Here is a 17,241-nt window from a genome sequence, read left to right as displayed (position 1 = left end):
TTGTACCTATTGCATGCTAATGATGGGATGATACATCCTGCCCTGTAAGTGCCTGTTCAAGGTGAGACCTTGGAGATCTTTTACACAAGTAAAGAAATTCCAATCTTGCCTTCACAGATGTACCCCGGAGGCGCGGCCAGCACGCCGGCCGGCGGCGTAGCCGGCGGCGCGGAAGGCGGCAGCTTATCTTCTTACGGCTCGTCGCCGTCCACGCCGGTGCACTCGCCGCCGCCGCTGCACCCGCGCCTGTATCCGCTCAAGCACTCGCCCGCGCTGCACCACCAGCACCACAACGGACAGGTGAGATGGGCTGATGGGAGGAGGATGGGTGGCTTGATGGAGGTCGACTGCCTTGGTCTGGTCACTTTAGGATGGGTGACCGGTCAAGCAACGCTGGCTCTGGTCACTTTAGGATGGGTGACCGATTTGGAGATCAAGCAGCGTTTGGTCTGGTCACTTTAAGATGGGTGACCGGTCAAGCAACGCTGGCTCTGGTCACTTTTAGGATGGCTGACCGGCTTGAAGGTCAAGCGACGTTGGGTCTGGTCACTTTAGGATGGGTGTCCGTTTTGGATGTTAAGCAGCGTTTGGTCTGGTTACTTTATGATGGGTGACCGTTTTGACGGTAGCTAAGCAGCGGTGGGTCTGGTCACTTTAGGATGGGTGACCGTTTTTAACAGGTCCAGCAGAAACTTCTCTGCTTCGCTGGAGGTCAAGCAACGCTCGGTCTAGTCACTGTTAGATGAGTGACCATCTTCCTTTTAGATTGTCAGACGAGTTGGTGTTAAGCAACTTCTGGTGAGGTTACTTTTGGATGGGTGACCGTTTTTAACAGCTTCAACAGATACTTCTCTGCTGGGCTGGACAGGCTTGGTATAGTTACTTTCGTATGGGTGACCTTTCTTTTCATCTCTATCTCAAGCAACTGAGGTGACGTCACCCTAGGACGGGTCTTCATTTCCCCTCCCGCGCGCCCCCAGCACGGGCAGCCTGTCCTCATACGGCTCGTCGCCGTCCACGCCGGTCACTCGCCACCGCCGCTGCACCCGCGCCTGTATCCGCTCAAGCACTCGCCCGCGCTGCACCACCAGCACCACAACGGACAGGTGAGGATGGGTGACTCGAGTCGATGAAGTTCAAGCGGTGTGCGGGCCGCTCGCTGTAGGATGGGGCCGCGCTGTGGAGGCCGAGCGACGTGCGGGCCGCTCACTGTAGGACGGGGTCGCGCTGTGGAGGCAAGCGGCGTGCGGGCCGCTCGCTGTAGGACGGGGCCGCGCTGAGGAGGCCCAGCGGCGTGCGGGCCGCTCGCTGTAGGACGGGGCCGCGCTGAGGAGGCCCAGCGGCGTGCGGGCCGCTCGCTGTAGGACGGGGCCGCGCTGAGGAGGCCCAGCGGCGTGCGGGCCGCTCGCTGTAGGATGGGGCCGCGCTGTGGAGGCCGAGCGGCGTGCGGGCCGCTCGCTGTAGGATGGGGCCGCGCTGTGGAGGCCGAGTTCACTGTAGGATGGGGCCGTGCTGTGATGGTCGCTCTGGTCACTTTATAATGGGTGACCGGTCAAGCAACGTTGGCTCTGGTCACTTTAGGATGGGTGACCGTTTTTAACAGGTCCAGCAGAATCTTTGCTGAGCTGGAGGTCAAGCAGTGTTTGGTTTGGTCACTTTTGGATGGGTGACCGTCTTTCTTTTAGATTGTGAGACGAGTTGGTTTAAGCAACTTCCGATGAGGTCACTTGGATGGGTGACGGTTTTGTCTTCATTTCTTCATTTCAAGTTACTGAGGACATCGGAGTCAGGTTCAATGGACTCCTCGTTCGGCTTGCTGTGAAGCAACCTTTGAACCTTTGGTGACGTCACTCTTTAATGGGTGCCCGTTCTCATGTCCCTCCCCCGCGCGCCTCCAGCAGCCTATCGTCCATTCGCCGGCGCTGCACCACCAGCACCAACGGACAGGTGAGCGCAGAACGCAGGAATGGAGGTCATCAGATGGTCGGTCATCCTACGAAACCATTCCCACCTCTCGTTCCCACCGCTGCAACTCTACAGCCAAGCCAGGATCTACAGCTTGACCGCCAATAAAAACCTAACCAGTGAAGGTCACATTTGTCCCGGGGGAAAGTTAAACTGTCATTGGACCCGCAACGAAATTAATCAGAAGAACATAGGAGGAGTTCGAAGTGAAGGTTCGACTTCCCTCCAGTGCAAAGCGGATGACAGGACAGAAACGAAAAGCACGTTACTGCGGGACTCCCTACAACGTTATTACAGCCCGATTGAGCTAGTTGCGCACCTCGCTAGAATGCGACTCTCCCTCGCACTCAACCGTATACCTCCTCGCTCCGTCTAAAGTCCGGTCGCCGAGCATGTAGAATTTCGTCCAATGACCCTAAGCTACCCATCCTTATCGCTCGCGCTTAATTATACGTATTACTGTCACGACTATGCGACGGGCGGCCGCAGTGAGTGTGCGAGCGATATGAATGGGTAGCTTGGGGTCATTGGACGAAATTCTACGTGCTCGGCGACCAGACTTTATACCAGCGATGTGATGTCACGGCTGCCTGGTGCGCGTTTAACTCGACCGGGTTGTATCTATCTCTATCGTTCGTAACTGTAACATAGTATTATTGTCTCCTCCAGCAATCGAACTGGGTGTCGTCAGGAGTGTCGTCGCCGGGAGCCGCGTCCGCCTTGCCGCAGCACCTGCCCAACGGGCACCACGTGGCCGTCTACCCGCCGCCCAATATGGTCAGTACATACACGTACACGTGGCCTAATATGGCCAGTACATACACGTATATGCTGCCTAATATGGTCAGTACATACACGTGATATAGTCAGTACATACACGTACCGTACACGTACAGTACATGCTGCCTAATATGGTCAGTACATACCTGGACACTTCATGTAAGTGCTAATATGGTCAGGAAACAATAAAAATCCACATGATCAGAAACAAATAAGTAGTGCAGTGCCGCTTATTATGATCCATAGACACAGTACACATTCATAGAAAATACACAGAAACAAGGCGCCGAATATGGTTCTATCACTATGAGTCAGAGAGAGTCTGTGCATTATGTGATAGTACACAAACACACAACAATGATCAACTATAATCTCACGCAACAAAATAGGGGCCGTACATAAATTACGTCATCGATTTTTTCAGATTTTAGACCCCCCCTTACAATCATCCTATCGTCATTTCTTAATGACCCCCCCCCCCCCTCTCCCAAAATTGACGTCATTACCAGTTTGACAAAATTAAAACACTTGGTTATAGAATCACCTTTTTTTTTTTAATAGATAGAGTGATTCTTAACGAAGGTTTATATGTATAATACATGTTACACCACGGGCGACGCCGGGGCGGGCAGCTAGTATGAGTTATTTTAATATTGGACGCGCCTTAGCCGCCTCTCACATTTGCAGCCTCACATTTTTGTACGTGAACAATAAACTATAAATAAATAAATAAGAATGACGTCAATTTCGAAACATCCCCCCCCTAATTTAGAATGACGTAATATATGGACGGCCCCATATAAAATTGTTCAGTACTTATGAAACTTTAATAACACAACATCATAATTACAATTTCCAATGGTTTTTTTTTAGTTAATAGTTTGTTAATAAGAATTTTTTCAATTCAAAAATTGTAGAGCATGTGCTCTTGCATGGATGTAACTAAATAATTTTAGAAGTAAATGTTTTTCTAGTAAACAAAAGTAGTTTGATCTCTTTTCGACTTTTAGGACTAGTAAATAATTTTACTAAAATATTTTTTTGAAGAGAGAATGAATTTGAGCTTATTATTATTTTACTTATCATTTTGTTTTTTAAATAAAAAGTGGCAGGAATTGTTGAATATTTAACAGTTAATTATTTCTGAACGTTATGTGTCTATGGCCAAAGTGTGGATTTTGGTGTTACTCTGTTGTCTATGATCGATAATAAAAAAAAAAGATGGCTGCGGTCAAAAGTATTGTTTCATTGTGCTCCTGAAAAAGTTCAAAACTCTAAGTAAAATACTCGTCCTTCGCTAGTAGAAATCCCAACAGCACGCTTCCACTGCGCCAAATAAAGTGCGCATAACGTTTGCTAGTGGAAATAAGCAAAAAAAAACAAGTTTTGTCAAGTATAACCTAAGTGACGCCACATGGAAAAACTGCATAATCTACCTATCCTGCGGGAAGGAGAATCGTTCTCAANGGGGCTCAAGCTGTTACTGAGATAGTAAACTTGAAAGGTGTCATATCAGATCTTGGATCAGTAAACATTTCATGTAAATTATTGATAGATAACCAAAGTACTTTAAAACTTATTGAAAGTTATGAAAATAGCAAACGTTCAAAGCATATTGACATTAAAGCACATTACATTAAAGATATTATATCTAAGAAAGTAGCTTCACTAGCTTATGTTGAAAGTAATAAGAATATATCTGATATTTTTACTAAAGCTTTGACTACTAACCAACATTCTTATTTAACATACAAAATGAATGTATTGTAAAGTCCGTGATTGGAGTAGTGGTTTTGTTTAAAACAAGCATTTTTGTAAAATTTAAAGATACTAAATAAATATTTTGTATTTTCATAAACTCTTGATTAAATTTAATAACAATCTATTGACTATTGCAGTAAAAGTACATATTACAAAAAAAAAAGGGATATAACTAAGGTAAATGTTTAACTAAAGTAAATTAAATGTAACAATATAAATAAGTTGTGTCATAAGCTTACCTAATGATGTATTAGTTAAATATCATGTAATAAATAATACAGACTTAAGAAAATAATAGTTTAACATAAGATCTGACTAAATATGTAAGATAAAATATTTAAGTATTGGTATAAAATGTAAGTAAATACATTATTTAAAAGGATAATGGATAAAGTTCATAGTTAGTTTTCAAATACATACATTACGTTTATGTAAGAACATAGTACTTAAATAATTTAAATAAGTAAATACTTAGTAACAATCTAGTGTAACAACTTTATAACTCTGTGTAATTAACAAGTAATTATTTTTAAGGATTTCTGTAAGACAATTTCGAAAGTTGAAATTGAGAGGGGGTGTTGAATATTTAACAGTTAATTATTTCTGAACGTTATGTGTCTATGGCCAAAGTGTGGATTTTGGTGTTACTCTGTTGTCTATGATCGATAATAAAAAAAAAAGATGGCTGCGGTCAAAAGTATTGTTTCATTGTGCTCCTGAAAAAGTTCAAAACTCTAAGTAAAATACTCGTCCTTCGCTAGTAGAAATCCCAACAGGAATAAAATGTATTTCTTTTTTATTTGTAAAATAAAAGTAGCAATAAACAATCGACAGTATTTTTTCAAAAGAAATATCTTTAATCTTGCCATTTTTTATTTGTTTTTCCATTTTTTGTGTTTGTATTTTTTTTGTGTTTTAATAAGCGTGTAGTGTGGAGCTCGTTACCATAACGTTTCATAGTTGTAGTTGTAGCATTTTTGAGTTTTTTTGTAACATTTTGGAGTGTTTTTCTAGACTTAGTTCTTCGATACATTCGGGACTTGTGCTTTTTTGCAGCTTTACCCTTTACTTTTTGTCAAAAATCTTATCCCCTTTTTAGCCTTCGTCGTAATTCGTGAGTGTATAAAAAGAAATCTGATTTTACCTTCTTCTTTTAGGAGTTAAGTCAATGACTGCAGAACCCTGCAGTTCTTTTCTCTTTCTCTATAAACACAATTATTTATTTCCTCACAAAATAAAATAAAAAGGTCTTGGGTTAAGGTCTGGTGGCCATATTAGGCGCTAGTCTGTCAAAAAGAAAATTACCAGTTTCTATTCTCTGAAGTAACAGAGCTTGCTTAATTTTTACTTTAATGTGGTTTCTCCTAATACTTTCACTGATATCTTTTTCATGATGCATTTTTGGCAGAGTAGTGTCTTCTTAATTGGAACCTTAATGCTTTCACGTCAAAGTATTACATGGTGGTAACTAGCAGTGTGCGTGTTGTGTGTTTTTGTGTGTGCGTGTGTTTATAACGCAGTTTGCTCTGGGTAGATGACACCACCAGTCGATTGACATTCTTTTATTTATGAGAGTTGTCAAATCGCGAGTCTCAGAAAGCTATATGACATATGCACTTGTTTGTCAACTCTTTGAAAAATCAATGAAATAAATCGGTTTTCAAAGCTAGAAATAGTGGCGGAGTTTTGGGCTGACACTGTGTAGGTTTGTTGTCGACACGAAAAGAAGAAGAAAAGCTAGAAATAAGTGTTGTTTAGTCGTATCTTGAATCTAGTTCGTCTTCTCAAAACTGATTTTATTTCGACGATTTCGAAGTCGTTTGTTTGGTCGTTTGATGGAGGCCGCTATTCTGATTAGAGACACCAAACATAATTCGTATCGTTATACGCCTTCTTCTCTCATTCATTTGCCCAAAAACTAGTCGTTATACGCCCCCTATGGTGACATCCTTCCGTAACCGTGGTAACAGCGAGATTCTTCGTAAATCTGCTCTCATCAAATCGCCTCTTCGAACTCCTCCTATGTTCTTCTGATTAATTTCGTTGCGGGTCCAATGACAGTTAAACTTGACCTTCACTGGTTGGGTTTTTATTGTCGGTCAAGCTGTAGATTCTGGCTACACAGGAGTTGCAGCGGTGGGAATAGTTCCGTATTCATTACAAATCGTTAGACGTCCCCTATGGTGGCCAGAACGTCCCCTATGGTGGCCAGAACGTCTCCTATGGTGGCCAGATCCCCAACCTGTGGTTACGCAGTGGTTCTATAGGGGTCTTTCGTAAATCTTCTCTCATATCGTTATACGTCCCCTATGGTGACCGGCTCCCCTACCCGTGGTAACGTAGTCGTTGTATAGGGCGCGCCGGCGGAGCAACGACAGCTGGACGAAGCGATGGTGTTCCTCCGAGAGCACTCCGATGTAGTCGTGAGTACCGCTTCACTAATATTACGGGGAGGGGTGAAAGTTGACGGGATGTGGTGAAAGTTGGGGCATGGGGATCAAAGTTGACGGGGAGGGGTGAAAGTTGACGGGGTGGGGTGAAAGTTGGGGCATGGGGATCAAAGTTGACGGGGAAGGGTGAAAGTTGACGGGCGGGGATGAAAGTTGATGAGGATGGGGTGAAAGTTGGGGCATGGGGATGAAAGTTCACGGGGAGGGGTGAAAGTTGGGGTAGGGGAATGAAAGTTGACGGGTAGGGGTGAAATTTGGGGCAGGGGGGGTGAAAGTTGGGGCATGGGGATAAAAGTTTATAGGAAGGGGTGGAAGTTGACGAGGAGGGATGAAAGTGGGGGTGTTGGGGTGGGAATTTGATTTGATTTTGTAATTGGCTTTTTTATTATGAGGTGTAAATAGTATAGTAAATTTTAATTGATGAATTAGAGTTAATCATAATGCTTAGTGTAATGAATGAAAGTAACATTTTCACCCCTTTCCAACAACAACAATTTAGATCTTTAGTTTTAAGTATGATTTATTTAAATAAAATAAAGCATGAGTTTGTCTTTTTTGAAGTTTGGCTTAGTTGTAGATGAGTAGGTATTGTAATGTTAGTGGCTGAAAAACTTATAAAATTAGACTTTTAATAAGAAAAAAAAAGCTTTGAAATCTGTTTCTGATTACATTTCCACCTCTTGTCTTGCATCCAGGATCTAGAATTTATGTTAATTTTCTAAGTAAATGTATTTTGTCCTCAAATATCTAAGTAGCATCATATGTGGATCTCTTAAAACTGACGCTCGTATTCACAAACATTACTATGAAATGCGCGTGTACGCACAGGGTTACACACGAACCAATCACAGTGCTCTATTCAACGCTGTGCATTTGGTTTGCTGCGTTACTAAGCAAGCTTCGTTTGTGAATACGGGTGTTAGGGTGGCTATCTGGGCTTCTTCCACTATTCCCCGTTAACGTTAAATTGGATCTTATAATGGGGAATAATGAACTAAAAAGTTCATGAATCCCTATTACGTTAAAAATAAAATCCTAATATAACGGGGATTAATGAACTTTTTAGTTCATTATTCCCCATTATAAGCTCCAATTGGCGTCAACGGGGAATAGTGGCATAAGCCGCTATCTGATCCAGAGGGGCAGTTTGGGTGTTTTTTTTTTTGCTATATTATTATAGCTATTTTATATTCGTATGGTTGCATAGGGTGCGCGGATGGAGGAGAGACTAGACGACGCGATCAACGTGCTACGCAACCACGCGGAGGCTTGTGACCTGTACGCGCCCGAACATTTGCCGCACCAGCCCGCGCCAGGTGAGACACTAGTCTAGATAAAACTTGAAATTTTTTTTGCTTTAGGTGGGAGTCGAACCCACGGCCTTTAGCTTGCCTGGCAACTGCTCCGAACGCTGAGCTACTGAGACGTAATGTAGATTTTGTGCCTGTTGATAGCTCTGACCACTCAGCTACTTGAGATGTTAGGTAAATTGTAAAGACTTAATGCTATAATGTAAATATTTCTACGCCACAAGTGGCAGAAGGTGCTGAACCCGTTGTTATTTAATATCTTGTTACCACTTTCTAAGAAATAAATGTTTTTGATTTGATTTGATTAAAACATCGATTACTTCTCGTGGGAATTAAATCCACGACCTTTATGCTTGACGGAGAACTGCTCTGACAGCTGAGCTACTGAGAAATAGGCAAAATGATAAACATGAAAAAATACGATTGCCTCAAGTGGAATTCAAACCGCCTTTGTCTTGCCCGGCTTATTCCACTATTCCCCGTTGACAATCCCCGTCAACGGGGATTAGTGAACAAAAAGTTTTTGATGGGGAATAATGAACTAAAAAGTTCATTAATCCCCATTACGTTGAAAATAAAATCTTAATATAACGGGGACTAATGAACTTTTTAGTTCATTATTCCCCATTCAAGCTCCAATGAGGGCTATCGTTTTAGCGCCTCACCAGTTAGCGCCACTGTAGAGTAAGGTCCTGTCACCTCGCTAGTAGCGAAGACAGTGGCACCAACTGGTGAGCGCTAAAGTGGTAGGAGGACTATCGCATTTGCACTCATCAAGATGGCGCCACTGTAGAGTAAGGTCCTGTCAATCGCCAGGGGTGCCAACTGTTAAGTATAAAAACGATAGCCCTCATTGGCGTTAACGGGGATAAGTGAATAAAAAGTTCACTAATCCCCGTTGACGGGGATTGTCAACGGGGAATAGTGGAATAAGCCGTCTTGCCGGGTGACTATTACTACTGAAGTACTGAATAACTTGTAACTTCTGGTTACTAAGTTTTCATCGATAAGACAAGAGTGGATACTGGACTTATTGTCGGAGGCCTCTTCTCCTTGCCTTAAATAAATATAATAAATAAATATCCTTGGACATTTTACACTGCGCTTCTAGTTCCAAACTAAGCAAAGCTTGTACTAAGGGTACTAGACAACATATATAAACATACTGAAATACTTTTTTTTTGTAAATACATACATATTATACATAGAAAACACCCAGTCCAATACAAACAAATATGTTCATGCACACAAATGTTTGTACTGTGCGGGAATCGAACCCGCAACCTCCGGAATAGTAGTCCGATTCGAACCACTACACCAAACGGCCGACGATAATCTTTACTCACTTTGTGTCACTGCGCCATCTTGGTTAGAACGCATCCCATGTCGCAAATCCTCTAAAGTTTTTTCTTTGACAGTTTCGCGGCTGAGCGCTGGCGGCGCGGCGCTGGCGCACGCGCACACAGAACCGCCTGTCAAGATGGAGCGCCACGTGCTGCCCAGCAATAGTGAGTATTTCTTTGTCATTATTTATTTATTTATTTACATACACACACATTTACTATTGTTACAGGCTAACCCAATGTAATAGTAGTGCCAATCTTTTATCATAATTCAATAATAATAATTAGATATTATCTTCCTCTTCGGGACGATACCCATTGACCGGCGCGCGTCGGAGCGCACTTATACGAAAATAGTATTTTTTTTAACAGTTCGTAGACTCGTAATTGCTTACAACTGACTAACATTTCAATCCGGACGGATGCGCGAGCAGACGCGCTCATTTCACCGCATTTTTGGCCGAACGGATAATAGTCAACTTACATGCCTGATTTTTTTATTATTATTAGATGAATACTAGGCCTAGCTAATTCAAAAATACAATCCTGTATGTTGTAGAAAAAAATCAAAAACTATCAAAAGTCACGGTGATTTGGGTAGTCCTAGTGATGCTCTACCTCTGGGCTGCGGCTTGACACTACTTTTTGGGACAACCTGTATGTAGAATTTGACAGCGGCGGCGTGACGTTCAAATACTTCTCCGTTCCGCTCACTTATTCAACGATTGGGACGAGTACCTACCTCATACAAGTTCATTAATTAATTTAAAGTTTTTGTCCTAACACTTAACCGTCCGTCCTACAGAGAAACGCAAAGAGCCCCCGGACTCCGGCCTGGACAGCAAGCCGTCGTCGTCGGGCTCCGCCGACCTCGCCAAGCCGCCCGGCACCAAGCGCGCGCGCAGATAGTGAGTACCACGCGATACATGCATGCTGTCATTGTGTACTATAGGAGCAGTATACATTGTCACTGAATACTATAAGAAAAATACGCATTGTCACTGTACTCAGTGACAATCGCATGATACCTGCATGTTGTCACTGTGTACTATAGGAGTAGTGTACATTTTCACTGAGTACTACATGATAAATAAGCGTTTTTACTTAGTACCATACGAAAAAGAATATGGACACTGAGTAACAACGGAAAAACAAATTTTCACTGAGTACTACACGAACAATAAACATTCTCACTGCATATCACTTAAACAATATACATTTTCACTGAAAACTACACGAAAAATACACATTGCCACTAAGTGAAAATGAAAATGAAAATGAAAATGAAAATGAAAATATTTATTGCCAGAATCAAACAATACAATAACTAAAAGACAGACCTCCACACTAGGCATTGCCTGTCCTGTGGAGGAGAGAATAACGATTAACAGGTAGAATTAAGTACGGCTAAGCTGAAGCGTTATTTAAGGAACCAATAAATCGAAAATATGAAAAGTACACAGAAGACGAAAAGGCATCAGGGATGGATGTAGGGTGTGTGCTGTTGTGTGTAAAAGTGTAGATGTGTTGTGTATTAGTGTGTGTGTGTGTGTGTGTGTGGGGGGGGGGGAGTATTTTCTTCTTCAATTATTTATTCTAATAAATTCTTCAGACTCATCATATGTCCAGTTCATCAGGGTCCGTGAGACGAGAACCTTTGCTTCTCTGACCGTGCAGTATTTATAATCACACAACCTGACAAGTTTATTGTAGATGTGTGGGAAGAGGAAGTTACCAAAACGCCGAGCAAATGAAGTTTTTACAGCGGGGCAGGGAACTCTAAAAACACGCTTTTCGAGCAATTCGCCGTAACAATCAGAGTTCAGAACAGATTTGTGCATGGACACAGCAACCCTTAAGTAAAAGAGTCTTCTGACGCTGAGAACCTCGGCATCCCTGTATAAGGCCACTGTCGAGTATCGGATAGGTTTCCTTAGCGCCACTTTTAAAACTGCTCTTTGGGCTCTTTCGAGAGATATAAGAGTAGTAGATGCCGCTCCACCCCAGGCTCGAATACAGTAACCCAAGACAGACTGACCCAAAGCCATGTATACAGATTTCAGGGTTGTACCATCAATTGAGTCCCGAAGATTTCTCATTACGTAGATTAGTTTCCTAACTCTCCTTGACATAGCACCGATGTGATCTCTGAACGTAAGTTTATCATCCAATATCACCCCCAGATACCTGATAGTCTCCGATTGTTCGATTTGTTCGCATTTGCAGGTGCCACTGTGAGAAAGAGATGGGCAGCAGATTGAGTGAAGTTTCAAAGATTGCCCTTCCAAGGGTGCCGATGCAGCAGTTTTATGAAAGCGGAGAAACTTTGTTTTTTTAGTATTGAGAGAAAGCAGGTTAGAGTTAAGCCAGTCCGCCACCACCATCATACCATCCTCGGCTCTCATGTGGACCTTTTGCCAAGACTTGTCATAAAAGATAAGTGCTGTGTCATCAGCGTAGCACAAGATGTCAGCATTTTTCAGTTGGAGAGAGGTAATATCATTCATATAAAGAAGAAAAAGGGTGGGGCCAAGAATGCTCCCTTGCGGAACACCAAAAGTTATCGCTTTCAACTCACTAGTATGTTCGCCAATCTTGATGCATTGCTGACGGTCCGTCAAGTAACTGGTGAACCATTTTAGAGCGTTACCACGAATTCCGTAAGACTCAAGTTTCTTAAGAAGGATGGGAATGGAAACCGAGTCAAAAGCTTTTGACAAATCGAGGAAGACACCGATGCAACTCTGCCCAGAATCAAGGTGAGAGGAAACAATATTTGTTAAGAGAGTAACAGCATCCTCTGTGGATTTACCCTGGCGAAAACCAAACTGCCGACTCGAGAGCATGTCATTAGTCTCAATGAAAGAAACAAGACGTTTATTTATTAATTTTTCGAGCAGCTTAGAGATACTTCCGAGCAGCGATATAGGACGGTAGTTACCAGGGCTATCTTTAGGTCCATCCTTGTATATAGGAACTACGGCTGCAATTTTCCAGACTTTCGGGAAAGTACCCTCTTCAATACTCCTGTTAAAAACAACAGCCAGTGGCTCAGCTATTACATGTGCAGTTGCTTTGATAATTTTGTGATTTATATTGTCGAGTCCCGGAGTACTATCTGGTTTAAGCATTTTTATGAGATCTAATATTTCTTGTGCATCTATGGGTGATATAAAAAAGGAGCTCAGTGGTGAAGGTGGGTTATGTATATTTGCCTCTGCGGTTAGCGTTTCATGAGTTTTGTGAAGTCTTTGCAGGATGGAATTTGCAAGATCTTGGCCAACTGACGTGAAGTACATATTACACTCATTTAGAGAGTCTTTTACATTACTTTTTATTTTTAGGAGCTCCTGAGGGGAGTCACCTTTGTTTTTTAGAGATCTATGGGATATCCGATTTACACATTGCCAAAGTTTTTTGGGGATGTTCCTATTTTTGTTAAGTTCTGCGCTCTCATATTCCGCCTTCAATTTACGAAGCAGACCGATGTAAAAATTTCTATACCTCGAGTAGATAGTTTTTTTGATTTGGTCATTAGGGTATTTTCTTACTTCAGCATGTAGCCTGTCTTTATGCATGGAACACCGAATTAGACCCGGCGTCATCCATGGTTTGATGTTGAACTAGTACCACATGAAATTGAAACATTTCACCGAATATTACATGCTAAATGGATATTCTTACTGTGTACCATACGAAAGATATAGACTCACTGGGTACCACACGCAAATTAACATTCTCACTAAGTACACGGTAAATTCGCATTCTCAGTGACCCAAACTCCATACAGACATTATTTCTATGTTAAATGGATTCTAAATAAGTACCATACTCAAAACGGTTATTCTCAGTGAGTACCACACACTAAAACACATTCTCACACGCACTACACTCAATATTATAAGTAGACATTCTGGAAAAAAATCGAATTGGATAATTGACACTACCAATAAATAATCTGACATTCATAAAGTCGATGTAATGTATTTTTAGGACTAAACTAGTGTTTTATATAAAAGTTGTGTCCTAAAATTATTTATTAATAGTGTTAACTACCCAATAATTTATACTGACTTGTTGATATGCGTGGGAGTTGACAGATTTGACGATTAACAATACAGGCTGATTAGAATATCGAATTTCACAACTTTAACCGCGAATTGCAGTAAAACTTAAAATTCATTCATAGACATTGTATGCGTTTTGATAAAAACTAAGAAACCATCTTAGCTAAGTCATAATTTAACCTTTTAACTGGTAATACAAACTCCATTCTATTTGTTTAAAGATGTAGGGATAGGTAAATGGTGCCTTTAAAGGCCAACTTACTAAATGAAAATTCTAATGTGATGCCTTCTACACACAGCCTACATCACTTATATCGTTCACTTTGTGAAAAATTTAGTCCTTTTTTTTAGAACTTAACAAATTGATTTCCAGTTTAAAAAACAAATGCTTTGCATCTAAAAATGCTAAAATTTAATAACTTTAGAATCAGTCCTTTGAATTAATTTTGTCACAGTTTTTTTTAAATAAATTTCCGAAATCAGGTTCCTTAATGTTAGTAAAACATAATTATTAATTACAACTTATAATTACATAGTTTTACTGCAATACCACGGCACCCCGTCACAACATTGTACGTTTTAGTTATAGAAAGCAAGGAGACGACCGCTTCGCGGCCGACGGTCCCACCGCTGGGCCTGTGGGCAGCGCGCATGCATTGCTGCCTAGGTAACGTCACCGTCTCACCGTTATATGTTCACGCGAATTGTAAACAAAATTAATAACCTCTTTTAATAGTGTAGAAAAAAAACCTTGTTCCCAAAGAGTCACACACAAACTAGTAACACTGTTACACGTTGAGAAAAAAATTCCCATCGAGTCACACTGTTAGGCCCAGAACAGACGGTGAAACGCAACTGCAACGAAACTGCAACTGCTAGTTACTTTTGAGTTGCATCTAAGTTTCTGCCATAGCGTCCGTTGAGAGACCACACATGGCGCGACCAGTTTGAAACTTTCAGTTTCAGTTTCATTCATAATAATCATCAGAAAGTTGCAGTTTCGTTGCAGTTGCGTTTCACCGTCTGTTCTGGGCCTTACTCGTTAAGACATTTTTTTACCGAACTTCTTCTTCAGTAATCGGCTGGGAAGTCAGGAAAACAAATGACCTTACCAGTAACAGTGTTACTTGATGGGAATTTTCTTCCCAACAAGTAAAAATGTTACTCGTTTACGTGTGACTCGTTGGAAACAAGCAAACAATCCATTGTTTAGGTCAAGGACGATTTAATAAAACCAGAATATTATTGTGTGATGAAAATAACACTCCAAAAGTTGGCTGATAGTATCAGTGAGAATGATAAACTTTTATCTTTTTTGATTTAAATTTTTGCATCAAAATAATTACTTATTGAACACAATTTTGTTTACAATTCTCTAAATTCGTTATGCAGGGTAGAATCGAAAAACCCGTTGACTGTAAATGCTCATAGATATTTTCTATTTCACCCTGTATTGTTGATTGATGTTCTCATTTTGGTTATTTTCTTGTTTTATTAATTGTTCATTGAATTATAATGTTATATCGTGTTGATGTCAATGTGGAATAATCCAAAGCCTCGGATACACTAGGGTAGAATACATTTCCCCTAGTGTGTCCAAGGCTTAAAGTCTTCGCACTTGACTTGTTCTATCAATAGGATTGAAAAGTTTACTGAGTTTCATAGTGTTTTTAATATACTATTCTTATTATAACTATAATCTTTTGACTGGTGTTTAAATAAAAGTACCTATATTTAAAGAAACAAGATCACTTTAAGTTCACACGCTTAAACGATTCTAAACTTCACTCAAACTTAAGTCATGAAATATTGAAATTCAACCAGTCACAATTGGGTCAAATACAGGGCTTCCAATTTTGCTTCTGTATTTCTATAACTTCATCATGAAACAAACTCAGTAAACTTTTCACCCCACTTGCCAGCGAGTACTGTCCTTAACCATCACCCTTGTCCTTTAATAAGTACATCGCTGCACAGCTGTTCGTCCGCCGACGAGGACGACATGGATCCCGACACGAAGGCCGCGCGCGAGAGAGAGCGGCGGCAGGCTAACAACGTGCGAGAGAGGTGCGGTGGGGGACGTGGTTTGGGTTGAAAAGGGTTGTTAGGGGGGAAAATGATAGGGTTTTCGTAGTTTGGGTTCAAATTGGGGGTGATAAAGGGGGAAAATGATAGGTTTTTTGTGGTTTGGGTTGAAATCTGGGGTTATAAGGGGAAAAATGATAGGTTTTTCGTGGTTTGGGTTGAAATCTGGGGTTACAAGGGGAAAAATTATAGGTTTTTCGTGGTTTGGGTTGAAATTGGGGGTGATAAGGGGGAAGAGATAGATTTGTAACTTTTAATGTGTGTAGAAAATAAAAAAATGGAGATGAAAATCCTCATATGGAATGGGAAATCTGTTTTCTTAGGGTTTTGGGGTTAAAATATGAAAAAAAATTACATGTGGGGTTTAATGTGTTTATCTTGTTTTTAAAATGTGGGATGAAATCTAAATTATGGTAATGATTCAAGATTTAAAAGTAAAAGTCGGGATGAAAATTGTTATTAAAGGAAAATAAACTTTAGCTAGCTTGAATATGTGATGTATTTTTGGGGCAATTTAAAATCCTTACCACGCTCATTTTTTTGGTGTATTAATTAAAATAATGATGTCAGATATTTATAAATAAAAAAAACCATTTTGTTCAGTAAAGTATACAATGTGTCCCAAAATTCAAGGATAAGCCGGCGCCGCAGGGTGGACATAGTCATGACTGCTTTAGGAAAAATAAGAAAAAAAATCTATCTCAATTATTTTTTAAGTTACATAATAAATTATGAAATTCGTCGAAAATTGACACCCCTTATGATATTTTACATTACCACGACTACAATTTTTCAAATACTTCAGTTTTTTTGTTTGTATCGGCAACTTAAGTAGTGCTGCTGTCCACCCCAATTCTTAAAACCCTCAGAATCCTTGCAGTTTTTACACAAAAGTTAATCAAAATATGATATTTCCTTAAAATTTTGAACGATTATTACTTACACTCCACTTTGACTCGTCGTTTTGTAAAAAAACAGTATGAACACTACTGCGGCAAGTTTTTTATAAAGTTGACGCAACTATCCAAGATTCCGAAATGGTATAATACTCTAAGAAAACTAGTCGCAAAAAAGATATGCGTACCATTTTTACAAGCATTTCGCTTGTAAGTTAGTATGAGATAAATCTTGCAACTGAATTTAAAACCAGTTCTCCTTAACCAATTGAGCTGAAATTTGGTATACTTGTGTAAGTACGATGACAATGCAATATTATGGTACCATTGAGCTGGATGGAGTATGGAGGTGGCCATAGGAACTCTTAACGAAACGGCGGAATTACATCTAGTTTGGGTTCGTTGGACTTGTCTTTTCGAGCACTTTAGTGCTAGACGATGTTCAGGGTCCTGATGATGAAGTCAAGAGGTGGCAGGAGCTGGCCATAGGAACTCCTAAACGAAACGGCGGAAGCTTATCGAGTTTGGGTTCGTTGGATTTGTCTTTTCGAGCACTTTAGTGCTAGATGATGTCCAGGGTCCTG

The 17,241-nt window shown here is 40.9% G+C and overlaps 1 protein-coding gene across 9 annotated transcripts in view; it reads left to right on the top strand.

The window, feature by feature from the left end:
* da (transcription factor daughterless) overlaps positions 1 to 17,241 on the top strand; it is a 66,869-nt gene that overhangs the window by 37,792 nt on the left and 11,836 nt on the right. For 2 of the 9 annotated variants that reach the window (XM_028309146.1, XM_028309145.1), the window contains exons 3-9: positions 118 to 300; positions 2,635 to 2,742; positions 6,861 to 6,929; positions 8,164 to 8,272; positions 9,685 to 9,774; positions 10,415 to 10,517; positions 14,260 to 14,343. In XM_028309146.1, the coding sequence (XP_028164947.1) occupies positions 118 to 300; positions 2,635 to 2,742; positions 6,861 to 6,929; positions 8,164 to 8,272; positions 9,685 to 9,774; positions 10,415 to 10,517; positions 14,260 to 14,343 (746 nt within the window). Of the gene's footprint in view, positions 1 to 117; positions 301 to 2,634; positions 2,743 to 6,860; positions 6,930 to 8,163; positions 8,273 to 9,684; positions 9,775 to 10,414; positions 10,518 to 14,259; positions 14,344 to 15,638; positions 15,744 to 17,241 lie in introns of all 9 variants that reach the window. The other 7 variants (XM_028309153.1, XM_028309149.1, XM_028309147.1 and 4 more) reach the window with 6 other exon arrangements.

The sequence above is a fragment of the Ostrinia furnacalis genome, unplaced genomic scaffold, assembly GCF_004193835.3.
Source record: "Ostrinia furnacalis isolate ACB-3 unplaced genomic scaffold, ASM419383v2 OfSCF2617, whole genome shotgun sequence".
Classification (NCBI taxonomy): domain Eukaryota; kingdom Metazoa; phylum Arthropoda; class Insecta; order Lepidoptera; family Crambidae; genus Ostrinia; species Ostrinia furnacalis.
This window is presented reverse-complemented; position numbering and strand designations above follow the sequence as displayed.